Below are 26,016 nucleotides of genomic sequence, written 5' to 3' on the forward strand. Positions count from 1 at the left end.
TATATTAGTTGGCCAATTAATTTCTTTTGATTTATAGTAGAGATGGGGTCTCGCTCTTGCTGAGGCTGTTTTCTAACTCCTGACCTCGAGCAATCCGCCTGCCTCGGCCTCCCTGAGTGCTAGGATTACAGGCGTGAGCCACTGCACCCAGACTCAAGGCATCTAAAAAGAAACTGGGACCTAGATGATAGGAAGGAGCTAACGGTGGTGCCCTCACTCCTTTCAGTGTTTGTTATGCATTGCAGTTTACCTGGATTTACTGGAATGATATCATCCAATTTTAGTTAACATAACTCCTGCTTGTGAGAGTAAGGGCTTTAAAAGCTTCCTGCAAAGAAACGCCAGAAGAAAAAAAAGTGGCAGAACGTGCAAACAATAGTCTAATCAGATCTTTCAAAATTTGGCTCTCCAAATTTGAAATTAAGTATATTATTTGAAATATGGACTTGCACTTACTATCATTAATAATGACTTTCAACCTGTGTAGAAGTTGTGCCTAATGATAGTATGAAGTGACCATGATTAGCAAAATCACTGAAAATCACCCAGAACATGAAGACAGAACTCTTACAACTGGAGGAAGGGGATTGAAATATGAATGTCATGATTTACTAAGTACAGCCAATGATGTACTTCCTCTATGTGGATCTGTAGATCTTTCTCATCTATTGCAACTATTAAAATCACATATCCAAATAATAGGCCAGGCACAGTGGCTTACACCTGTAATCCTAGCACTCTGGGAGGTCCAGGTGGGAGGATCACTTGAGGCCAGGAGTTTGAGACCAGCCTGAGCAAGAATGAGACCCCATCTGTAATAAATAGAAAAAATTAGCCAGGCGTGTTGGAGCACACCTGTATTCTCAGCTACTTGGGAGGCTGAGGCATGAGGATCTTTTGAGTCCAGGAATTTGAGGTTGCTGTGAATAGGCTGACACCACTGCACTCTAGCCCCACCAGCAACAGAGCAAGACTCTGTCTCAAGAAAAAAAAAAAAAAAGAAAAGAAAAGAAAAAAGAAAGAGAGAAAGAAAAGAAAAGAGAAGGAAGCCAGACCTTTGAAATGCCATATCACAGTCAAGATTTAAAGTAAAACAAAAAATTGTATATATATCAAATTGCTCTCTTCGAAATATTACTGGCAAGAAAAAGTATCTGTGCCAGTAATTAATAAACTGATTTTTCTGTAATCTTTTATTTACTGAGTAGATTTATACATTTGGAACCCAGGGCTCTTTGTCTCTGTGGATTAGGATGGGGTTCCTTATGAAGAGAAAGGAAATTACCCCTGGCTCTTCAGAGTCTACTTTGAATTAAGGCTGCAGCCCCCAGAGTTGGAGCTAGAGACAGGACTGCTGGGCACGTGGGTGGGATCTGGGCATTTGGTTTCTGGGTGTCTGATCATCTGGGACTATGATCTGGACAGGCTGGCTGCTTGGCAGCCCTGACTCTGGAGTCAGGAGCCCAGGGAAAGCCAGGTGACTGTGTGCTCATTTGCATGCTACTTACATGTGTAACATTTCGAGGTGCTAAATTTTCAATGGGAACCATAAAATTAACATTTCTGAAACTTTATTCAGCTACAACTGCCGGCCCAGACAGAAATGTGAGAGCAAACTGGGCAAGATACCCAATGAGGGGTTGAGGACCCAAGGCCAAACAAGGCCCTTTGGTGCTCAGAGCAAAAGCTGGGTGAGAGGGCTTCTTCTGTTAGTACCTAGATCATTCCCTAACTAAAATAATGACCTTGAAGATCCTTTTCCTTCATATTTGTCTTATCTTTAAAATTTTTCTATTTTAGTGTATTTTACAATACATATAGTATATTTTACAGAAATATACATTCATAATTGATCAAGAGGTAAATATACACATATTAGGAATTAGTGCTTAAATTTTTTGACTCCTAGAATCACAATCAACGAAGTTTAGAGACCTCTGATTTATAGGATAGAAATGGCAACAGATAGTTTATACTCATTTCCTTTATTTATTTCATTCAGCAGATATTTCATTCAACAGATTTCATTCAACAGATTGAATGCCCGTTATTAGCCAGGTGCTGTTCAGGATGCTTAGGATACATGAATGAATAAGACAGGCAAAAGCCTGCCCTTGTTGACATCTCTTTTTTTTCGGAGACAGGGTCTTGCTCTGTCACCCAGTCACCCAGGCTGGAGTGCAGTGGTGTCATCGTAGCTCACTGCAACCTTAAATTCTTGGGCTCAAGTGATCCTCCTTCCTCAGCCTCGTGAGTAGCTGGGACTACAGGTGCGTGTCACCATGCCCCCTTGCTGGCATTCCAAGGGATGTGTGTGCACCATAGTAGGAGAAGCCTTTCATGACCTCTTGCCCCCAACCAGATACGGCCCCCATGATGCATTCTTATGTCCTTATAGCACTTACAATATTGTGGTCAAATAATTGTTCCTGGAATGATTTGTTTTTCTCCCACCTTCTTTCTAGTTATAAGCTCTTTGAGAGCTAAGACCCTGTCTGTTTTGTTTGCCAACCCATCTCCAGTGCTGTCACTGTGCCTAGCCCATAGTAGATGCTCAGTGATCAGTAGTTGGATGAATGTGTATGTGTGTTATGCACACGCATGCAAGTGGGCACATATGCACATGCATATAAAATGGCTTTGTAACATTGAGAAAGAAACCGTGGGGCATTTTCAGGTGGAAACTATTGGCAGAGGCAGAAGGACATGCATCAAGCAGAACAAAGTGCGTGCAGAGACTTTTTAGTGGGCTGCCACAGGAGTTTGTTAGGAAGAAGCTTGGGTGGTTAGAGATGACAGGGGTGACAAATTCTAGGTGATAGGGCAATCTGGTGAACTTAGACAAAAACAGTTCCTAAAAATCTATCAGAGTGGGTGGTATGATCATTGAACTAAAAATAAACTTTGGTAAAGGGTGATTAGAATATTAAAACGGTTGGTGCTATATAAAACTGGTTTATATTTGAAAGAGCTGGAAAAAAAAGATTAAAATCTCACAAACCACATTTATAGATGAGGTGAAATTATATATCCTTGAGGACTGTGTGCATTTTCTCTAATAGCACTTGTTGTAAGTATAATTTTGTATTTCTTTGTGTGATTATTTATTTCATGGATCTCCTCACTTTGGTACATAATATCTCTTATTGTTCTCTCCTTTATTCTCAGGTCCTGGGACACCATCTAGAACAGGGATTGGCAAACTATAACCTGCTGCCTATTTTTGTACATCCCATAGCCAAGAAGGGCTTTTACATTTTTATAGGGTTAAGAAGAATCAAAAGAAGAACAAAATTTCATAACATTTAAATAATATGTAATTGAAGTTTTAGTGTCCATAATGTTTGATTGGAACAAATCCATAATCATTAATTTATTTATTATCTAGGCTGCTGTCATGCTACAGTGGCAAAGTTGAGTGGTTTTGACAAAGACATATGGTGCACAAAGCCTAAAATATTTACTGTCTGGACCTTTAAAAAATGTTTGGGCACTCTTGGTCTAGAATGTAGAGGGTACTCTATGACATTTGTTGGATGAATGAATGAGTTAATTAGAATACTTACTGTGTGCCAGGTTGTTTTACATATTATCTTGTTTAATACAACACATTATAGAAGGGAGAAGTGCTTTTATTTAACAAGTGAAGAAACTGAGGCACAGAGGGGTTAAATGGGCTGCCCACCCTATGAGTGGCAGAGCCAGGAATTGAACTCCAGGCTAACTCCAAATTCTGTGCTCTTTTTCGCTTTTGCCAACATGACACTTCTCTAAAACCCAGGTGTTACCATCTGAAATTTTGAGCTTCTTCTTGCATCCCAATAGGAAGATGAGAACTTCATCTTGCCCTCATTACTGCTGAAATAGTGTTATTTAACAGCAACAACTATGTCTTTATCTTAAAGGGGTTCTTCTGGTAAAAAGCAAGCAAGCAAACAAATGAATCCCTGTTCACATCCAGATAATCCAGAGACAGTTTTGAGGACGGGGGAAGGAACAGAACAGTTCTTTGCTGATTCCCAGAGAAGTATTCCCTGTGCAAGTGGGAGAGGCCTGTGCATTAGGATTCACAATCCTACAATGCTTGCCTCTGGCTCTGTTTATCAAGATCTTATCATTTTCACTCCTTGCCAGTGAAATTTACTTATTTCTGGATTTGAGTGTAGAAGTTTATTCATATGCTGAAGGAATTTGCAGTTTATTCATCAAGACATTTAAAAATCTTACTTGTTTAAATTAGGGTAGTGCTATCTCTTACTCTAGAAAATGACTTCAGCCAAACCCCAGCCCATTGAATTTAATTATCATCATCCTTTTAAGGCTCAAAATTTCTTATCCCCTCAGGAAATTTAATGTAACATCCTAAGATAGGAAAAAAATGGAAGAGGGGGAAGAGTTCACCAAATGGAGACACAGGTCCTTTAATAAAATTCTGCTTAGTGCTTATAAAAATATAATAAAATAAAATTAAAGAAGGCCTTAAGATGGATTTGCAGGGGTAGGCAAACTAGGGTCTATGGGCCGTGGCTTGTTTTTGTAAATAAAATTTCACTGGAGTAGAGCCACGTCCATTTGTTTACATGTTGCCAATGGCTGCTTTCAGGCTTCAACTGCAGGGACCTTATGGCTCACAAAGCCTAAGATACTTTACTCTCTGGCCCTTTTGGAGAAAGTTTGCAGATCTGTGGAACTAGAGAAAAATGAGAAGAACTAGGATATTTAATATGGGGAAGAGAAGTCTGAAGACAATAAATTTGTTCATATTTTTGCAAGGATATTATATAAAAAATGATGACTCTTGGTTTTTAGTTTTCTGCAAGGATAAATCTGGTGGAAACTGATTTACTCTGCAGCAAGATAACAAGGAAGAATTTTCTGGCTCCAGAGTTATAACCTAGAATGCCCTATAAGGCAAGTCTCACACTTTAGTGGTTACATGCCTGGTGCAAAATTTATCCCTTTTTGGCACCCCAAATCCCACTATTAAAGATTCCTTCCCTGGTTTGTTTCTGGGTTTTGGCACACACACAAAATAAATTGCTTTTGATTAGGGTTATCAGCCACAAATCTGCTATTGAATATAATAATTGCTAAAGGAGTAACATACTAAGCCATCAGTGGCCATTAATACTTTAGCAAGAATTATTAATATTTAATCAAGTAGAAGGAAAAGGACAAAATGAAGGAGTTTTTGGATAGGAGGAGATAAAGGAAAGGCACAGTGTACTGGGAGTGGGGATGATGAGCTGAGGTCTTAGGTTAATGGAGGTGCATTGGGCTTCTCCAAGAAGAGACCAAATGAGATGACAGTGCTCCTAAAAACATAGATGAGTAGCTAATGAAGGCAGACTAGCTTATGGCATAATTTTGGGTCTTGGTGATTGAACTTTCCTGCCTTTATAATTCCATAGACTACAAAAGTAAAGAATCACAAAGTAGACCCTCTCTGTATATGTGAGGCAAGGCTTCTTGGAGTGGTCCACTGACCACCTACATACCATCACCGTTGTTTATAAGGTGGATTCTTAAAACCCTTCCCAGAACTCCTGAATCAGAATTTTGGGGGTGGAGCCTGGGAATACATCTGTTTAACATTTCCTACCCCCAAAAACCTAATGGCCTTTGCAGAGTGGAGAGAACCCTGGGCTTAGAGCCCGAAGGCTTAGGTTTGTGCCCTGGTTCCATTTCTTACTTGCTGAGTGACCTTGGGCCTTCTTCCTAGAGCAGAGAAACAGATGACATAATGCATATCAATAGGCTTAGGAAAACCATAAACCCTTACAACTGATGTTGGTCTTTCTTATGCAACATGTAAAAGGTGACTCTGAAGAGAAACACATTTGACTTATTTCTGAAGCTGAGAATACCAAGTAAAAATCTTTCCCTCTTCCTTTTGTTATTCATGATTTAATATAAAGAATTTCTGATTTTCTTTTCTTTTCTTTCTTTCTCTCTTTTTTTTTTTTTTTTTTTGAGACAAAGTCTTGCTCTGTTGCCCAGGCTAGAGTGCCATGGTGTCAGCCTAGCTCACAGCAACCTCAAGCTCCTGGGCTCAAGCAATCCTGCTGCCTCAGCCTCCCAAGTAGCTGGGACTGCAGGCATGCACCACCATGCCTGGCTAATTTTTTCTATATATTTTTAGTTGTCCAGCTAATTTCTTTATTTAGTAGAGACGGGTCTCACTCTTGCTCAGGATGGTCTAGAACTCCTGAACTCAAACGATCCTCCCGCCTCAGCCTTCAAGAGTACTAGGATTACAGGTGTGAGCCACCACACCCCGCCAGGAATTTCTAATTTTCAAATCCCATATCCTGTTAATTCTTTTGCTTTTGGATGTGTGGAAATCTTAAAAGTAGAACCTACCTTGCCTTTTAAAAAGTCCTTCTGAGCCCTTCTGATTTTTTCTATGAAAACAATGCTTTTCATATATTGTTATGATGTAGGAACTAATCTCCCTGAGCATATGATAGGTGCTATTAACCATTATTGCTCTTTCTTCTTGCCAGAGAACCTGTGTTCTCTAGCGTGGACTCTGAGAGACAACCTCGTCCATAGTCCCACCTCTTACTCAGCCTGTTTGCTAGCTGCCCAGCTCCAGGCACTAGCTGTCTTGCTGCCTTCTATGCAGTCTTAAAAGGAACAGGGCCTAAGAAGCACAGTGGAACCAGCTGTAAATATCCAGAAAACTGCCACATGTGCTCTGGTGGGCTTCTGTGTCCCCTCCCCCCTGTCTTGCCCTTGAACATGCCAGTCTGCAGAAAGGACTCAGTCCTGCACTGGAGACAGATTGTTCTGCCCAGTGGGAACCTACATGGGCCATACTGATGCTAATTCACTCCCCTCCAATGTAGCAGGGAGAGAGCAAAGAATGGCACCTTCTTTTTTCTCTTTTTAAAAAATCAGTAGTAGTAGTGATAATATTACTGGGACAGGGGGAGCCTATCTTTGGGATCATCTCGTGGCCACCTGTTGTTTCAGTGTTGCCCTGGCTGCTGTCACATGTATGCCTGCCTTTTGTTGAACCTTCTCTTACATACCAGATACAACATTGACAGTTTCTAAAAGAATGGCATTGCTTGCAAAGGTTCTTGACAGTCACTTACTCAAAAGACAGTCACTTACCCACAGAGATCATGAAGAAAAGTCATTCTAGGAATTAAGGTAGTGAAAAGACCACCCCACTGTAAAATGATGAGCCATGAAACAAAAAAAAGGAGCTGGTTACTTAAAGCCCCACAGATTATTTTTATAATTCACTTTAAATGTTTTAATAATTAAAATTCTTTCTTAAGGAATTGATTTTTCAATGGTTTGTCAAAAGGCTTCATCAGTCTTCATCAATTCTGAAAATATTAAATGGTTGTTGGCTCAGAAATATCAGCAAATGAAGAGTTTGTTACGTAGCCCATCTTTCCACTGTGGCTAGGTGGTTTACGTGTCCACTGATGGATACAGGTAAGGACTGTCTCTAAGCCAGCCCTGCCTCTCTGTCACTCTTGGCTCCTTAGCTGTAATTCTAGTCCAGTAATGTTAGGTTTGAACTAAAGACCTGAGTGGTAGAAGATAAACAAATCGACTCTTTTTTCCTCAGGGATATTATGAAGAAAGCTCATTACTTATGTTTGCTCAATAATAGTAATAGAGATTATTAGTGATAGAAGAAAAGTTTTTCTAACTTCAATTACTTTTCCCTGTAGGCTAAATAGAGATATGGATCTCATTTCCAAAGCCCAATACGCTATTTGGGTTTGCTTTCAATAAAATATCTATGAAGCGTCTTCAGCATGATCCCTATTTAATGGGATTTAGTTGTAAAGCTTAATTCATATCAGATTTTCTAAATGAGAGATCACTGTCAACTTATTGTTAATTGAATTCAGTAAAATCAAGGTTTCTATAATTAATGTGAACCACTTAATCTTCTAGCTCCTTGAATGAATGTAATTTTCTAAACACAGGTATCTCATGAAATGGCAACATGTTGAGGAAAATAAATGTATTGTGACTTCCCTGTTAATATCAAATTAATATCAGATGAAATACAATTGGCCCTCCGTATCCATGGGTTCCGCATCCATGGATTCAAACAACCAGGGATCAAAAATGTTAGGCCTACAATGGTTGCATCTGTGTTGAACATGGACAGACTTTTTTCTTACCAGTATTCTTTAAACAATACAGTATAGCAACTATTTATAGAGCATATACATAGTATTAGGTGTTATAAGTAATATAGGGATGATTTAAAGTATATGGCAGGATATGTGTAGGTTATGTGCAAATACTATGCCTTTTTATATCAGGGACTTGAGCGTCCATGGATTTTGGTATCCTTAGGGGATTCTGGAACCAATCTCCCACGGATACCCAGTGCCTACTGTATATCCAAATCCTTTAAAAATCACATAATAAAAGAAAAATAATAAAATATTAACAAACTAACTCAAGATGTTAATATTATGGTGTTTAGAACATCAGTCCAAATTCAGTATAGTGATAGTTACGAAGTGGCATACTACAGTATAAAGAGCAATGGTTTCAGTGTCAGTAGACATGAGTTATAGGACTTCCTGTGCCTCTAACTATAGTAGTCCCCTCATTATCTATGGGGGACTTGTTGTAAGACCTTCAGTCTTAAAAATGCAAACAGTACTGAACCTCATATATACTATGGTTTTTCCTACATATACATACATATGATAAATTTTAATTTATAAATTTGGTATAGTAAGAGATTAACATCTTCTCTTTGGCATATCTAAATTGCCAGCATCGCTACTCTTGCACTTTGGGGCCGTTATTAAGTAAATTAAGTGTTACTTGAGCAGAAGCACTGTGATGCTGCAACAGTTGATCTAATAACCCAGATGGCTACCAAGTCACTAACGAGCTGGTAGCATGTTTGGTATGGATATGTCGGACAAAGGGCCGATTCATGTCCCAGGCAGGCGAGACAACAGGAGATTTCATGACGCTACTCAGAAAGACACACAATTCAAAACATGAATTTTTTGTATCTGGAATTTTTCACTTACTATTTTTGGACCATGGTAACTATGGGTAACTGAAACCTCAGAAAGTGAAAGCACAGATATGGGGATGCTATTGTACCTATTTGGGATTGGGTAGGTAACTAACCTTTCTGGGCCTTGTTTATATCTATGAGATGAGAGTGTTGGGCTAGATGGAATGATTCAAGTTTCTTTCACCATTAGAGTTCTGATTCTGTGTTCTGTAATATGGTATCAGAAACTTTTTTCACCTTAATTTTTTTATTTTGGAAAATTTAAAACATTCCTCAAAGTAGACAGAATACTATAATTAACTTCCAGGGACCCATCAAGCCCCCCCCCCCCCCAGCAGTCATCACTCCATGACCAATCATGCCTCTTCTGTACTTTTATCCACTCTCCTTTCTCCTGTATTATTTTAAAACAAATCCCAGATATTAGATTCTCTTTATTAGCATGATCCCCCTGCCATCTGTACTGATAGCACCTTAAGGTCTTAGACATTTTATTTAGTTTTTAACAAGTCTCAAATTGCCTCACTGTTTCTTTGCTTTTCATTTTTAATTTGAAATTTTTGAGGTAACTATAGATTCACATGAAATAATAAAAAATGGTTAGAAAGATCCCATATACCTTTTACCCAGTTTCTTCCATTGTTTTTGTAAAACTCTAGTATAATATCACAACCAGGATATTGACATTGATATGATCCACTGATATGCATATTTCTCCAGCTTTACTTGTATTTGTGTGTGTGTGTGTGTGTGTGTGTGAGCTTGTTTCTGTACAATTTTATAACATGTGTAGGTCCTCGTATCCACCACTGTATTCGAGATACAGAATAGTTCCATCACCACAAGGATTTCTTATGTTGTCCTTTTATAACCAGACCCCTCGGCCCTCCTCACACCATCCAACACCAACCTGCTCTTTTTTCTTCATTTCAAAAACTTTGCCATTTCAAAAATATTATATAAGTGGAATCATACAGTATATTACCTTTTGGGATTGACTTTTATCACTTAGCATAATTCCCTGGAGATTATTGTATGTATTAGTAGTTTTCTCCTTTTAATTGCTAAATCGTATGGTATACATGCACTACAGTTTGGTTAACCATTGACCTGTTGAAGGACACCAGAAATGCTTCAAGTTTTTAGCTATTCTAAATAAAACTACTATGAACATTCACGTAATTTTTATTTCCTTGATGCTTAATGATGTTGAATGTCTTCTTCGTGTGCTTATTTGCCATTTGTGTATCCTTTTTGGTGATATTTTGCACTTTTACTTCTTCATTTACTTTTTTTCAAACTTTGGGGTAGTTGAATGGGGTTGCTGATGAATTACCTATGAAGTTTGTTATATTTAATAATATACCTAGTTGAAAAGAAACAGAAGACCGAAATAGAACATGTTGCTTACTAGGGTTCTCAGCTCTGTACTAGAGTTTCTGGGAATACAAAAATGAGTAAGAAAAGAACCTTAGTCTTGAAGTTCTAAAACCATCTGGCACTTTTAACTGTAAAGGGAAGCAGAAAATATATAGAAGTCTGAGATTTCCAAATTGCATGACTTCAAGGGATGATATTTGCATGAGTTTTACAAAGGTGACCATGAATGATGGAAAGATTCTAGCAGACACAAATCAAGGATTCAGGTTTATCTAATATGAGTAATGGATGCAAAAATGTGCTTGCACATAGATGGCTGCCCAGAGCATAGTAGCAGTCCTAATTAGAGGACAAGCACCCCTGGCCTTCAAATGCCACAAATGCACTCAGCTGCTACTGAGAATAGTGACTGGGAGGAGACTTCTAACAGGCTCTTCAAGAAGCTTGTTCTTTCTTCTCCCCCTTATTTCTTGAGCCTCCTACCTGTTCCAGAGAATGTGTATCTATGCCTAATTGATCACCAGTGGCAAGTACCTAATGTCAACCCCAGTACATTCCTGAGTGCTTAATTTAAATTTGGGCGAAGAACATTCTTTCCAAAAATTTTATCCTCCCTAGCAGCACTGAGTCTCAGGCAGTCTATTTCTGCAGTTTTCTGCAGAAATTAATGACCCAATTTCTTAGATTCAGTATACACTAAAGAATTGCACAGTGATGGTCTAAGAGAAGAAATAGCCCAATAGAGAAGAATAGAGAATAAACACACACACACACACACACACACACACACACACACACACACACCCTTAATTTCTAGTAATGGTGACATTTTAAATCAATGGGAAAAAGATGGACTATTGCAATTATCTGGGAGAAAGTCCTACCACACACTATATACAAAAACAAAATTCAGGTGGATTAATGATCTAAATGTTAATTTTAAAACATATGTGTGTATATAATTAAGGAATTTAACATTTTTATAATTTTTAAAAATGAGGTGGGGCATAGCAGAAGGCCTTCTAATGAAAACATGTAACTCAGAAGCTGTAAACAGAAATGTACAGATTTGACTGCATAAAAATAAAACAAAAAATTATGATAAAAAGTACAATCAATAGAGTTGAAAGAAAACTGAGTGAAAAAGTTTTTTAGCCAGTTGCGGTGGCTCACGCCTGTAATCCCAGCACTTTGAAAGGCCCAGGCAGGAGGATTTCTTGAAGCCAGGAGTTTGAGACCAGCCTGGGCAACATAGCAAGACCTCATTTCTGCAAAAAATAAAAATATTAGCCGGATGTGGTAGCACACACCTGTAGTCCCAGCTACTTGGAGGGCTGAGGCAGGAGGATTGTTTCAGCCCTGGAATTCAAGGTTACAGTGAGCTATGATCAGGCCTCTATACTCTAGCCTGGGTAACAGACCAAGACTGTGTTTCTTAAAGAAAAAATAGTTTTCTGTCTATATGTATATATATCACACATATCCTTGTACACGTCTGTTTTTCTATGGTGCATGTATACTTAACTCCAATAGTATGTTATTATTGCTTATATACAAAGAGTTTATATAATTCATTAATTAAAGTACAAACAACCTAAATATCAGAAAATAAAGAATAAGAACAAGCAAATCATGGGAAAACACAAATTATCAATGAATTTATGAATAGCTGCTCACCTTTACTAGTAATCAAGAAACTATAAATTAAAACAACAAAAAACTGGCATTTAAAAATAATCAAATAGGCAAAAGTTGAAAAGAAATGATATTCAGTATATATTGGATATTGGAAAAGGACATTGTCAGACATTTTTTTCCAGGAATATAAATCGACACAGCCTTTTTCTGAGGACAGATTGGCAGTGTCTCTTGAAATTCGAAATGCACATACCTTTGGTACAGTGATTCTACCTTTAGAAATCTGCACCATAGAAAAATAGAGGTGTACAAGGATATATGTGCTAGGATATTCATTGCAGTATTATATGTAGTAGCAGAAACTTATAATCAACCTAAAATATCTGGCAATATGGAAGTGTTAAAAGAAACAAAAAGCAACTATGATATAGTCATACAATGGGATATAGTGAAGGCATTAAAAGATGCTAAATCTACAGCAGTGACATGGCAGCATGTGGCAGGATGCCCATGAGTGAAAATACCCACTCTCAGAGCATATGTATAGATAGCAGGATTTAATCAGAGACGGTGGGGTGGGGAGGAGGTGTGTATGTGCATATGTGACTATGTGCCAAAAAAATTGAAAAGTCTGGAAAAATACACACTGGCCTGCTAAAAATGGTTACAAATCTGAGGTATAGGAGTGCTGGGACGAGGGGAATTTCACTTTTTCTTTTATGTACTTGTGTAGTGTTTGTAATTCTGTTTTATCAAGATATAATTCCTTTATAATGCTAAGAAAGCAAAGAGGTTATAAATACTAAACAACCTAGTTGTTGACAAAAAAAAAAAAAGAATTTGGTTAAAAGAATTGGTAGAAAAGAAGGCATAGCTACCTATGCCTAATGAAAAATTGAAAAAAGAAAAAACTCTTTCTTGCTACTGTTATTAATTTTCTCTATTTGGGATATTTATTTCAGTGATTTCTCCCTGGTTACTTTATTGTGTTTAATTGATAGTGTTTACTGGAGTTTAGCGAAAAGTACTTCATAAATATCTCTAGTTGTGACTTATCCATTGTGGTATCTCCCCAGTGAACTGACTGAGAGTGGGGAATTACAGAAATTATCTGGAAAGGAGATACAGATCTGGAAAGTAGTCTGTGGCTTGGCTTATCTCCACAGGAAACCTTATTTCATATTGATAAAGTTTGAAGTCTTTCCTGTAGTTCTTTCTGATTGTTCATTGTTGTTGTTACTGTTTTAATGAGAATTAGAATGAACCAAACCAACGTGCTTCTTTCCTGCTAGTACTAATTTCATTTCAAAGGTACCAAATAAATAAGGGAATGTGGATGGATCCAGACTCGGACTCAACATGTTCAATTGGTTTCTCCTAAACATTAAGATACATTCTTTAAAAAACCCCACACATGATAGAAAAAATAATCAACCAGTAAAGAATGATTAGGTGAGAAGAGAGATGACTATCATCTCTATTTACAAACCCCGTTTAAGTTGACATTTAATATTCGCCATCTAATCTATTATAAATCAAGATTTATTATAGAAATATACCAAAGATAGCACAATAATGAAGAAAACAGAATCATCTCAGGTTTTGAAATACACCTAACAAACTCAACCTCTTGCAAAATAACTTTCTTATTCAAAGTGGAACTGGGAATTGTTCAGCACACAATGAATCATCTTTTGGCAAGTACAATAGAATCTTTAGGGACATTTCACAGCCTCTTGTTCAATTGTTAGGATGTTTTTAGCTTTCACAGGTAGGGAAGAAAGTAGCTCGTATAGCTATCATCTTGTTGCTAAAATTGTACAGTAAAGATTTTTCAGAGTTGCTGTTGCAATAGATGTTTTTGCTTTTTTTTCTTCTTTTTCCTGTTTCTTTACTCAGAGCTGCTTTGTCTCTCAAAAACAATCTGGAATTACTTAATGCTAATGTTTTCTGGTTTTACTATTTACCCAGGACTCAAATGTTAAACATTAATATGGGCAACTCCCTTATCCTTACCTCATAGCCCTATGTTTATTTAACTGTTATTTTGCAAGAAGAAAAATCTCCTCTTTTCCTCTTCATGTTATTTAGTACTTCTCTTATTGACAAACACATTTTGGATTTTGTTTTTGCTTTATTTCAGGAGGCTTTAGAGCTACCCTCGGATGATTTTGAAGTGACTGAGACGGCAGCGGCGTCCGAAGTGATTAAATATGAGTATCATGTCTTATATTCCTGCAGCTACCAAGTGCCTGTACTTTACTTTAGGGCAAGCTTTTTAGGTAAGACCGTGTCTGAAGCTAGAAGTAAAGTTATAACATTTACATATAAGGCAGAAAGCATATTTGGAAAATTATTCTCGAGTAGAAAAAAAAAAAGAGTTAAAAATAAGAAAACTGTGGGTGAGGTAAGGTTTTACCAGTAAATTTTCTCATGCTTCAGAAAGAGTATCAAGACTTCAGAGTGAATGATATCATCCCAGCCTTAAGTCTGATCTTCAGATTCTTGGCCTTCTGCCTGAAGTTGACTAAGCCCCCTGGCCCTTTCTCTTTTCTTTAAACAAGTAAGAACGACTTAAAGCTACAATGTTTATTTACTTCTAACTATACAGTAAAAATTTCTTTGAATTTCAAGTGATCCCATTAGCTCAAAAGCCCCTGTGCCTTCTTCCCCAAAAGCTAATGATTACTTCAAGAAATGTTGATCAATTAGGTTAAGCCGTGTTTAAAAATAGCACTAACATTTCCTTCAGCCATCTATACATTCCCAATGCCTTCACTTCCTGAGATGCTGTTACTCAACTCATTCTCCTGCCAAGAGGGTGGAACACCCTGTCTCCTCGGAGGCCTTTGCTAATAAAGCTTATTTAATCAGCAGCCACATGGCATCCTCCCCTGCAGTGCAGCCGAGACTCCCCGCTAATGTCCACTGCCTAAGCCCGGTGAGCACTGGGGCGCCCTGCCACCCTGGCTTGGCACCAAGACGAGCCCCCTGTCCAGCTCACCCCCCACCCTATTTCTCCTTTTCTATCTGGCCTTATCAGCAGCATTTTGCATTTTGAACAATCCTGTAACTTTTTTCTGGATAGCTAAGACTTCTGAATTTAGCCAATGATATTTTATTTTTAATTAAAAAGTAGCTTAAGCTGCTTTGAATGTGTATTTGGTAGATTTAATCACTTGCTGCCTTATATTGTTTAATGGTCTCTAATTTTGCAGTGTTGGCGGTTTAACAAGCACTTAGGATTTAAAACACAAGAACAAATTCTCATAGACTCCCTGGTGAGAAGATTTTAATCTGAGGTGCAGTTCCTAAGAAGTGACAATTTGGGGTAAATTTTCAACATGGGACATGGGGAATTGAGGACACTGGTAGTTCACTAATGCACAAACTCGTGCTGCAGATTTATCCATATAATTATTACAAGCCTTTAAAACACTCATTGTATTGTAATTATGTTTGGTTTGGAGCCCAGAGGTTAAAGGAGGTTTCTTGTCAGTGAACTGTACTATACTAAAAAGTAGGAGATATATTTATTACCCAGGGGGAGGAAGATGTTTTTCTTGGTTCTGGTTTGCTATGGCTCTACCTAGTAGCTTCTAGATTCAAAAACAAGTCGTGGCTGCAGGTAGAGGAAATAGGACATTTCTTCTTCAATACTGTACTTTCATATAATTAGTATTCACCATAAGCAGTTAATCACTAGAGAAGAGCTCCCAGAGACAAAACAAGTTGTTTAGCTTGTCAGCATTAGGGAATCAGAGGTGTTGAAACATGACTGCTTCTAGCTGGAAGTGGGTCTTGCCAAGGCCGGGGATGAGCTCATACGTGTGCTTTGCTCTTATGTGCCAACAGCTCCCCTTACAGTACAGCACAGTAATTGTTCCTGCAAGTCCAATTATATTTTAATGACATTGGTATACTTCCTATGATCCTTTCTTTATGGTTTTCTATTCCTTAAAAGAAAAAAACACACAACTAGCATTCTTGGATTCTATTTATATACTTTTAAGATGCTCTTCATTTACGCCTAATAAAGGAAAGCCAAATTTATTTTATGTAGAAGCATTCTTCATCCCCCACTCCCATTCTGTGTTGTATAGAATGGGTATCAGGAATTTTTTAATTCATCTGAGTCCAGAATTCATTTAGTGCTTGTTTAGGTACATTAAAATATCAAATTTAATTTTTGCAAAGCATATTAAATGTTTTCTGGTGGCAAAACATGAAAAATGTTTCTCTTCTTTATCATATTCTAATAATTTCTTTTTTTTCCCAGCCTAAATTAACCTCATAGATATTCTAAAAATATATGTCCATTTACTGTGGGGCCATAATTTTTCTTTTATTCCCCTTAGTCCATTACCTTTTCCTGTGGTATCTGATTACTCTGGCCTTTCATCTGTTTGTTAAACAAATCTCTTGTCAGTATGGTGACTGGATTCCTAATGTCTTCCTCTTATTCCAGGTCTGGATTTTTCTTTGTCTCATTCTAAGAGAGTTCCGACCTAGAAAGAGGATGACTGTAAAATTTCTTGCCCAGGGGTCTTTTTTTTGTGTGTGTTGCTTCAAAAATAGTTCACTTAGCCTTGTTTTTGACAGATATTTAGAATTTCTTTTGCATTTGATTATTAGTAAAAATTAATTTCTCTGCTTTGTTCTGAATTTTCTTCTTGTACCTTTTTTTTTAAGCATAAGCAAAGCAAGTAATAAGTAGTTCCTGTTTAAATTGACATTACCCTTTCTTCTATCAGCTGGATTCGATTTCCTGAGAAATCTTGATTTCATTTCTTGAAATGCAATTCCATTGGGCTATGAATTCCTCTTACTCCTCTATATGGTCCAGTGTCCACCAGGCCAACTACTGCCCAACTTAGCTAACATGCCACCTACTCTTGTCACTACTATGTCGTATCGTATGCTAACATATAGTCTATAATAGCACAAGTTTCATTCTAGCAGAATTATTTGTTTACTTGTCTTCTATAAGATGGCAAGCTACAAGGTAGGGCTTTAAGGTAAAAAGAGGAGCGAAGGAAATTAATATTGAGTACCTACAAAGTGAGAAGCTTTATTTATGGCTCTATGTGTGTGAGAGCCATATACTGTGCATTCAGGTGTGGCACAGCATCAACAGTGAACCACTAATGATGAACTTCTGACCATTTGTGAATATAACCTAAAGACTGAAACATTGTGATGGTGCCTTTTCCAACTCCTCTGATGGGTTCTAAGGAGGAAGTAATGCTATTGTCTCCAGGACATCTAGGACCCAAACCATCTATATATCTTCATTCTTTAGTCTGACACTTTCCAGAGACTATAGGGTCAGTGGACTAAAAAAAATAGAATGTCCTGAGGACTCAGAAGTGGGCATCCAAACTAGCTGAGCAGCTGCTCCACTCCTATAAACACATATCTTTATTTGATCCTTGAAGGCAGACAGCCAGGCTGAGAAAGCATTCCGTTTCTGGATGCCTCTCATTCCTACTCCTTGGACTTACAGGAGCTCAGTTTCCAAGGGGATAACATGGATTTAAGAGAAGAAATAAAGTAGGTGTGGTGGCTCACGCCTTAATCCTAGCACTCTGGGAGGCCGAGGTGGGAGGATAGCTTGAGCTCAGGAGTTGGAGACCAGCCTGAGCAAGAGCGTCTCTATTAAAATTAGAAAAATTAGCTGGGCGTGGTGGCACTCACCTATAGTCTCAGCTACTCGGGAGGCTGAGGTAGGAGCATCGCTTGAGCCCAGGAGTCTGAGGTTGCAGTGAGCTACGATGATGCCACTGCCCACTAGCCAGGGCAATAGAGTGAGACTCTGCCTCAAAATAAAAATGAAAAAAAAAAAAAGGGAAAAGAAAAAAGAAATAAGTCCTTCCTTCCCAACGTGTCCTCCCTTCCCAGTATTCTGTTTTTCCTTAACTACTTTTGTCATGTAGGTTTGGGAGAGGTGGTGGGTCAGGGTTAATATAATTTGCCACTCAGCAGTGGGTGAGAGGTAATTACACTTCTGCTGGGTAATAATAAATAGGCTAACATTAGAATAGTGCTTTGTACTTTAGGAAATCCATTCCCACAAAGCATTGACATCTTCAAGGGCATGCTGCTTCTTTGTTTCTGTTTTTTTGCCTACTGCTTTTGAAGCACACCATATTAAAAAATTATTTGTATCATACCAAAGCCTCCTATCTATTCTCTGTCATTCTTATTCTATCACCCTTTTATGTCCCATTTTCCCTTTGGGGGGCTTGGCTTTGATGAAAAGCTGGTGGCAAATGATAGAAACATGATAAAAACCTTAGGTATACACATAATGGCTTTTGGCTTCACCAGAGTTCTAGGCTTAAATATTTCCCCTTACATTATAACTAGAGATTTCTATTTTATTTCAGCTTGAGTTCTGATTTATTTCTTTCCTGTCTCTTTTCCTTTGTTCTCTGTTGAAAAATGGACCAAGTGGTTCTTCTCATTTTCAAAATATTTAATTCTTTGGGTGACGTATGGGTTCTTCTTAAGAACTGTTTTGACGTATTTCTTTAATTAGTCAGAAGGGCTGCTTTTGAATAGAGAAGGAAGCATTTCTTCCATTTAGCAACTGAATGTCCTTTCCGGAGATCCATTCTATTATTGGCCCAGGAAATCAGGGTAGAGAATTAAAAATGTAGCCCAGATATTTCATGCGAAAGATGTGTCCACTTAGAGGCCTGAAGGATGCTCATGGAGAAACAGGGCAAAAGAAATAATCAAAGAATAATTCCTTCTCAAAGGCAGCATGAACCAAACCAAAATAAAGTCCAGGATAAAGACAGAATAATGGAAAGTTTGCAATTAAAGCAGTGCACAAGCCATCAAGGAGGAGGAGGAAGAGGGTTGTCCATGGTTTGGAACAAAAGGAAATCTTTGGAGTACATGGAGGAGAATGATAGGAAAACAGGAAAGATGGGGGTTGGAGGAAGCTGAAGAATGAGAGTGGAATATCCATAGCTCTGCCCAAAAACTTTCAAAGGATGTTCATGGGTTAGGTCTCCTGAAAAGGGACAGAAAAGCATTGTAGAAGGAGAAGAGGGTGAGTGCCGAGCTGTAGGGGCTGGGAAGAGCGTTGCATATTTGAGAAAGTGAGAGTCCGGTTTGGAATAGGGATTCCTTTAGGACAGATCGTGAAAGAAATGGTTGAAAAGATATGTTGAGGTTAAATTATGGAAGAGATAATGGATGGGAAGGGATTGGAGGATTTAAAGAAAAAGTGAATGAGATTGAGCAGAAGTGAATGAGACCCATGGGGGATTTCCTAGAAAGTATGACTGAGCAAAAAAGGAGGAATAATTGAAGGATGAGAATGAAATTTGAAAAAAAGGAATTGGAATTTGGTGTTTGTAGTTATTGTTATTAGCATTATTAAAATTTAAAAATAGTAACCTCTTAGAGAAAATGAGCTGGAGGAACATATTTTTAGGGAAGAAGTACCATTGCCACTACAGTGAAAGTTAAGGTAGCTTATTGAACAGGAAGAAAAAAGTGCATTAGAGAGACACTTAAAGACTGGGGCAATAGTTCACTGTTACAATGAGCAGAAAGTAGAAAATGATTCTATAGATAATTCAGAGCCTTATTTGATTGTAAAGTATCTTTAAGAAAGTTTATTTTTATATTTATACAATACTTATATTTATGTAGATAATAAATTTAGCCAAAATCATAACAATGAACTGGAGCATGAATTTTGGTAGATTAAAAAGAGATTTTAGGGATTGAAATGAGATTTGAAGAGCAAACAGTGAAAGTTATTAAGAAAAATAATGAAAAATTATTTAACTAATATAAATATATTCAAACTGAAAAGTCCAAATAATAGAGGAAATTTAATAAGAATTATTTATTGAACCATGCAAATGTTTGAAACATTATGGGGAATTAGGATAGAAGTTGGATGCTGGGTTGGAACATGTGATAGGAATAGAATTGAAAAATCAAGCCCTGGTTTAAAAATGTACTCAAAGAAAGGCACTAAGGGAATAAGAAACAAAACTACACAAACAGATGATTAGCTAAAAGGTTTATTCTAACCCGTGTTAGTACAAAACACCACATATACAAAAAGCAAAATATTTTAAATGGACCCAGAGACCTGGAAGAAAAAATAAAAAGTAAGTAAATTTATTTTCTTAATTTGTAGGAGACTATATTTTAGGTTTCCTGGACAGATGAATATTTGTGCTTCCATATGGAAGAAATATCTCTTTGCTTACTATTGGCAAAATTAGCCCTGTTTGAAACATCCTTTGAAACATACATGAGTGCCAAATGTGTACACAGCACAAAAGCCATTAGCCTATTTAAAAGGTATGCTGAAGGAATGCCCTTCGCCCCCCCTTAGGGAGAGGCAAAGATATACAATGTAACCAAAATGTCAAAAAAACCACACACAACTTTTATCAGGGTGGAGGGCAGGTGGGAGGGGGGAGGAGGAGAAGGGTTGTACTTACATAATGGGTGCGGTGCGCACCACCTGGGGGTTGGACACGCTTGAAGCTCTGGCACGTGGGGGGGAGAGGGGTGGCAGGGCAATATGTATAACCCTAACAATATTTGTACCCCCATAATATGATGAAATAAAAAGGAAAAAAAAAGGTATGCAGAAACAAATCACTGCCCAACTTGTAACTCGTTTATTGCTTTTCTCTTCCTTTAAAGTCATTGAAGTCCATATGTTAGGTGCTGTGTTGAAAAGGCAGAGACTGCATTCTCTGTGGGAAGGGGACCAAGTTGGATGGTGGAATAAGGATAGTCAAAATGCTAGTACAGGAGTAATAAGTCCATGTTTTGGGGATACTGAAGTTTGAGGAAAACCAGGAGTCCAAATTGCTGGGTACTGGGATACCAGACCAAGAGGTAGGATGAAAACCTCAGAATACTTTGGACAGGATTAAAAGTAGAGTGTCTTCTTTAGAACAGGAGACATTAGGTTGTAGATAGATATCTATCTGGAGATACGGTCTTTAGAATTCTTGATCAATAATAGTATTTCAGTGTTGATGTCTTAAGTACTTTGTGGATCATCCAGTATTGCTTCCCTTGGGACATTTTCTGATTCAGAGATTTCTCAAGATGGTTTTATATGGACTTCTACTAGGTTAAGTGTTCAACTTAAATGAAATGCAAATGTTACTTGCATTATTACACAGTGTGTGGACGGTTTAAGATAACTCAAAATTGCTCCTTTGTGTGCTGTTGAGCATGTGTCTCATAAATATAGATTGTAACATTGCATACTTTCTCATGTAATTAAAAACTATCTTACATTAATTTTTCTACTCAAAATTACTAGATAAATATATAACATTTTAAAATTGGGGAATAATAATTTTGAAAATATTTATTAAGCAAGACTTTTAAATTATCTATTTGTGTTATATTAGCTAGGTACATTTGGTTGGGAATAATTGAACCTGACCATCATAAACAGAAAGGGTTTATTGAAGGGTAGATCATAGAGTCAACTGAAGGAAGTAGGATGACAAGGTGAGGGAAAGTCTGCCTCCGTTTGGCTTTAGTGATGGGAAAGTGGGGCTCTGCCTTCCACTTATTTTAGAGTTTCTTTCCCAAATTGGAAGCGTGTTTGGATACTGAGAAATCAAATATTCACTATATGCTTAATGGTATGGATTTACACAAGTATGAGAGTTTTTAAAATATAAATCCAAAACATTTAATCAATGAATTTTATTATGACTATTCAGTCTTTATTCTTAGAATTGTGTTAATTGCTGTAGAAATAATGTTGAACTTTCATCTGTTCATCTATTTGAAAACACTTATTCATAAGCCATGAAGATGTGTCTGAAATGCAGAGATAAATAAAGGAAATCAGAGGCAGATGATGCTCTCAAGGAGCTTACAGACTAGTGAAGGAAACGAGACAAGTCTGAACTTCCCTTTTACAAGTGCAGCATGTTAAGGGCCATAAGAGAGGTAAAAGTTGGCACCAAGCCTCAGAGAGCTGCGATCACCTTGAACTGGAAGGATCAAGAGAGGCCTTGGCTGGACATGGGCTTTGTCCATGCAGTGAGGGGAGAAAGGGCAAGCCAGGCTTAAGGAGAAAAACAGGAAAGAGAAAATTCTAGATACTCTTAGGTTAGACAGTGTTGGTGGAGACTAGTAGTAACTACCATCACTTTACAATTTACAAAGAACTCCTGTATACAGCGACACCTACAATGTAGTGGTAAAAAAAACACAAGATCTAGAGCCAGAAAGGCTTGGTTCTGATTCCCAGCTCTTCTGCTTAGTGCCTGTGTGACCTTGACAGGTCATTGAACTTTTATGTTTTATTTCTTTCACCATCTGAAAAAAAAATTGAGATAATAATAATACATATTTCATAGAGTTTTGAGGACCATGAGCTAATATATAAAATGGGACTTGGCACTTGGTACCCTTCAGTAATGCTAGCTGAGTTATGTATCTTGAGCCTCACGATAACCTTAGAAGGTAGGAACTGTTACTATCTTCATGTGCAGACGTAAAAACTGACTGCTCAGAGGGGTTAAATGATTTAATGAAGGGTACATAGAAAACTCTGTAGTTGGGACTTGAACTCTATAACTCAGTTTTTACTACATGACACTTTCATCCAAATAACTGAAATTTAAGAAATGTAAGAATTAAGTTAATTAATTGACATTATATATAAGTAAAAAGAAGTTGCCACAATCTGTATTTTTGGGATTCCATTTAGATTTCCTGAGATTAATAAAGATACAAAGTGCTAAAATGTTTGCAGGAATAAATAAAAATTGCAGAATTAGCCAGCATAGTAGCTGATATGAACGTACATGAGCAATTACACTCATTTCATATCACAATATAATTTTCTCACTGCAGCAGACATGAATTTTCTCCTTTGGTGGAGCTTCATTTCTGCCTTACTGTGGAGTATGACATGAATTTTTATATCCTTCAAAGCTCTGTTGAAGACAATATATTGAATAATGACATATTTCATTGTGAAAAATCCACTCTTTCCTAGTGACCACATTGGAATATTATTCTTAAACTTACTCTGAATAATTTATTGTCTTTCTAATCTTCATTTTAGGAGTTAAAAAATTTTAGTGAAACTGTGCACAATAAGGATAAAGGTGACTTCAGGATGCTTGCACTAGAGTTAGGTAGTGCTAGTGAAATATCTCATGCTGTTATTGGATTCATGAAAACTAATAGCCTGGAGAAATTTAATTTAGAAAGCTGCACATTTTGAGTAATATATAGACTACTTGACACGTGGGTTATTATTCAATTGAAAGATTTTATATGAAAATGTTAAATTAAATGCTACTGGCAGTTGCTAAAGATTGTACTTTTTAATTATTCTATTTTTCACCTAATATCTCTTCCTCTTTTGTCACTGACATTTTAGATTACTGACAGAACATTCCTTTAGTTTAAATGTGTATTATCATTGCAGGTGATACAGGCACATAGTAGGCACTCAATAAATACTTCTTAAATAAATGAACCCAATTTGCCATGTTCACTTTGTAGGTTCTTGCTGAAATTATTTTGGCTTCTACTTCAGTTTTTCAAGTATTCAAGGGATTTTACTGAGCTTCTCAGCCTCAATGTGATTAATGAGATTTCTAAGCATGTTAAAATTGGTGCTATCAAGTATCTTGGGTCTGAAACTAGGGAGTTGTTGATTGAGCATGCTTGTGTTTCCTGTGACTGAGGGCAGACAGAAAATATATACCCTCTTAACTTGGCTTAAAGTTTCCAATTGAAGATAATTTGACTTGAACATGTAGGTACATAATAATGTGTTTCATTCACTTAACCAAGTATTTATGCCTGTATTTTAAGTTAAAATTTTGAGTCTTCAGTTTTTATAAATAGATGGAATGTACAAAATTCTTCAAGTTTCTTCTTTATTTCTATTATGTGCTTCTTTATATATTTGGCTAATCCATTCCAGTTGTTTCAGTAGGATTTCTAAAGACTCCATTTTGTTTTTGAAATAGACTCACAGTCATATTTGAATGCATTTTAGGTAACAATGGTGTATGCCAGAGTTTTGAAGATATTGATGATTAGGTCATTTTTTTTTTTTATAAAATATCTCAAAAACTACGCTTATCTTTGATCATGAGTTTGTGAAGTATAACAAGGTAAACCAAAGATGAAGGCTTGGAGAAGAGAACCTACATCATATCTCATTAAATCACTGTTGTTGTAAAGACAAAAGTATTTTTACTCAGATCCTTTACAGTGTAAATGGTCAGCAGAAACTGGAGAGATCCACAGAGACACAGAGGAAAAGCAAAATTATAGCCTTTTGCCAACCATACTGTGATTACTCAACAGCACATTTGGGAACTGCTGGTTTTGAAACTTCTTTTAGTCCTTGTGGCTAAAAGTTGGCAGAGGATTACCCATCAAAGGTGAATTTGTCTTGAGATGACAAAAATCATTTGGAGCCAAATATAGGGAATAAAATGAGCATAATTTTTTTTCCTTTGCTTAAAACCTATTTGGGACCACAAAGTAATTAGTTCCTTGTCTGTCTCTGAAGGCAATTTCAAAGGAGCAGTTCTATTGACAGCATTACAGCATTGTTGGAATAAATATCTGTTGAATAGTGAGGTAACCTCAGTAGGTGACTATTTAGAAGAACAGTGGTCTTTTGAATATTTAAGACCTGATATGCTTGTTCTGAACTCTCAAATTCTAAACCTTACAGTCCCACCAGGCCTATCATGCCACCAGCAGGGGGTGCCAAACACAGAACCTCAAGAGATGCTGAAGAGCCTGGGCTCCTTGGCTCATGCCTGTAATTCCAGCACTTTGGGAGGCCTGGGCAGGAGGATTGCTTGAGGCCAGGAATTTGAGACCATCCTGAGCAACATAGCGGGACCATATTTCTACAAAAAAATAGGAAAAATCAGCCATGTGTGGTGGCATGCATCTGTAGTCCCAGCTACTCTGGAGGCTGAGGCAGGAGGATCACTTGAGGCCAGGAGTAGGAGGCTGTAGTGAGCTATGATTGCACCCTGTACTCCAGCCTGGGTGACATAGTGAGATTCTGTCTCAAAAAAAAAAAAAAAAAAAAAAAACGATGCTGAAGAGATTTTGCAGTGGCCCTTAAGATATAGCCAAGATATGGACCTGTAAGGAGCAAATATTTTGATAAGGGAATTATAATTGCTTGTTGACCTTCCTCGGTTTTCCTAAAGGAACGGTTAGGTTTTGGAAGCTGGAGACCAGTTTGGAGAGGCTAGTCATGGAGGTCACACCATACAGTTAGGCCATCTCAATCTCAAGCAAAACAGCCTTTAGAAGCATCATCTTTATGCTGTGTTGTCTACCAACTTTTCTATCAGTTTCTTCATTTGAAGAGTTTGCTCTGAAAACAATGCCTGGGTTACAAAGAATCAGAAAAGCACTCAAGTTGGTTCAGAAAATTGGGTTGAGAGGGAAATAGGGCTTATCATGAAGAAAAAGGCAACTCACAGAAATAAAGCTTGGCCAGACCTTATTGGGACTGTACCCAGGGACTCCACTGAGTTAGATAGATACGTTCCTAGCCTATTGTATCTGCCCTTCTCTATACAGCCACACATTTTTCTTGATGCAGGCCAGCTTCTGCTACTTACTTCTGACTTCTGTGTCCCCATAACTTAGGCTTGTACACGGCTATGGCTTACCATGGTACCAGACTTGGTCTCCACTTTGTACCATCTTACAGGTCCAGCATTGGCTGTGTTGATCTAGGTCCTGGGAATATAGCAGGGAACCAGGCAATGTTCCTGCCCACATGAAGCCCACATTCTAGGTGTGGGAGATCCCCCCAACTGATACATAAAGAAAACAATAAAATAATATCAGAAAATTATGTATCTGATGAAGATAATAGCATTTGTGTATCGCTTAAAACTCTTGGGAGAGATACAGAATGCAATCCTTGTCAAACCTAAGTTAGATGA

General features: G+C 37.5%; 1 protein-coding gene across 2 annotated transcripts in view; it reads left to right on the forward strand.

The window, feature by feature from the left end:
- ATG10 (autophagy related 10) overlaps positions 1–26,016 on the forward strand; it is a 243,112-nt gene that overhangs the window by 137,551 nt on the left and 79,545 nt on the right. For both annotated transcript variants that reach the window (XM_012784371.2, XM_012784372.2), the window contains exon 4: positions 14,187–14,325. In XM_012784371.2, the coding sequence (XP_012639825.1) occupies positions 14,187–14,325 (139 nt within the window). The remainder of the gene's footprint in view (positions 1–14,186; positions 14,326–26,016) is intronic.

The sequence above is a fragment of the Microcebus murinus genome, chromosome 11 (assembly GCF_040939455.1).
Source record: "Microcebus murinus isolate Inina chromosome 11, M.murinus_Inina_mat1.0, whole genome shotgun sequence".
In the NCBI taxonomy this organism is placed as follows: domain Eukaryota; kingdom Metazoa; phylum Chordata; class Mammalia; order Primates; family Cheirogaleidae; genus Microcebus; species Microcebus murinus.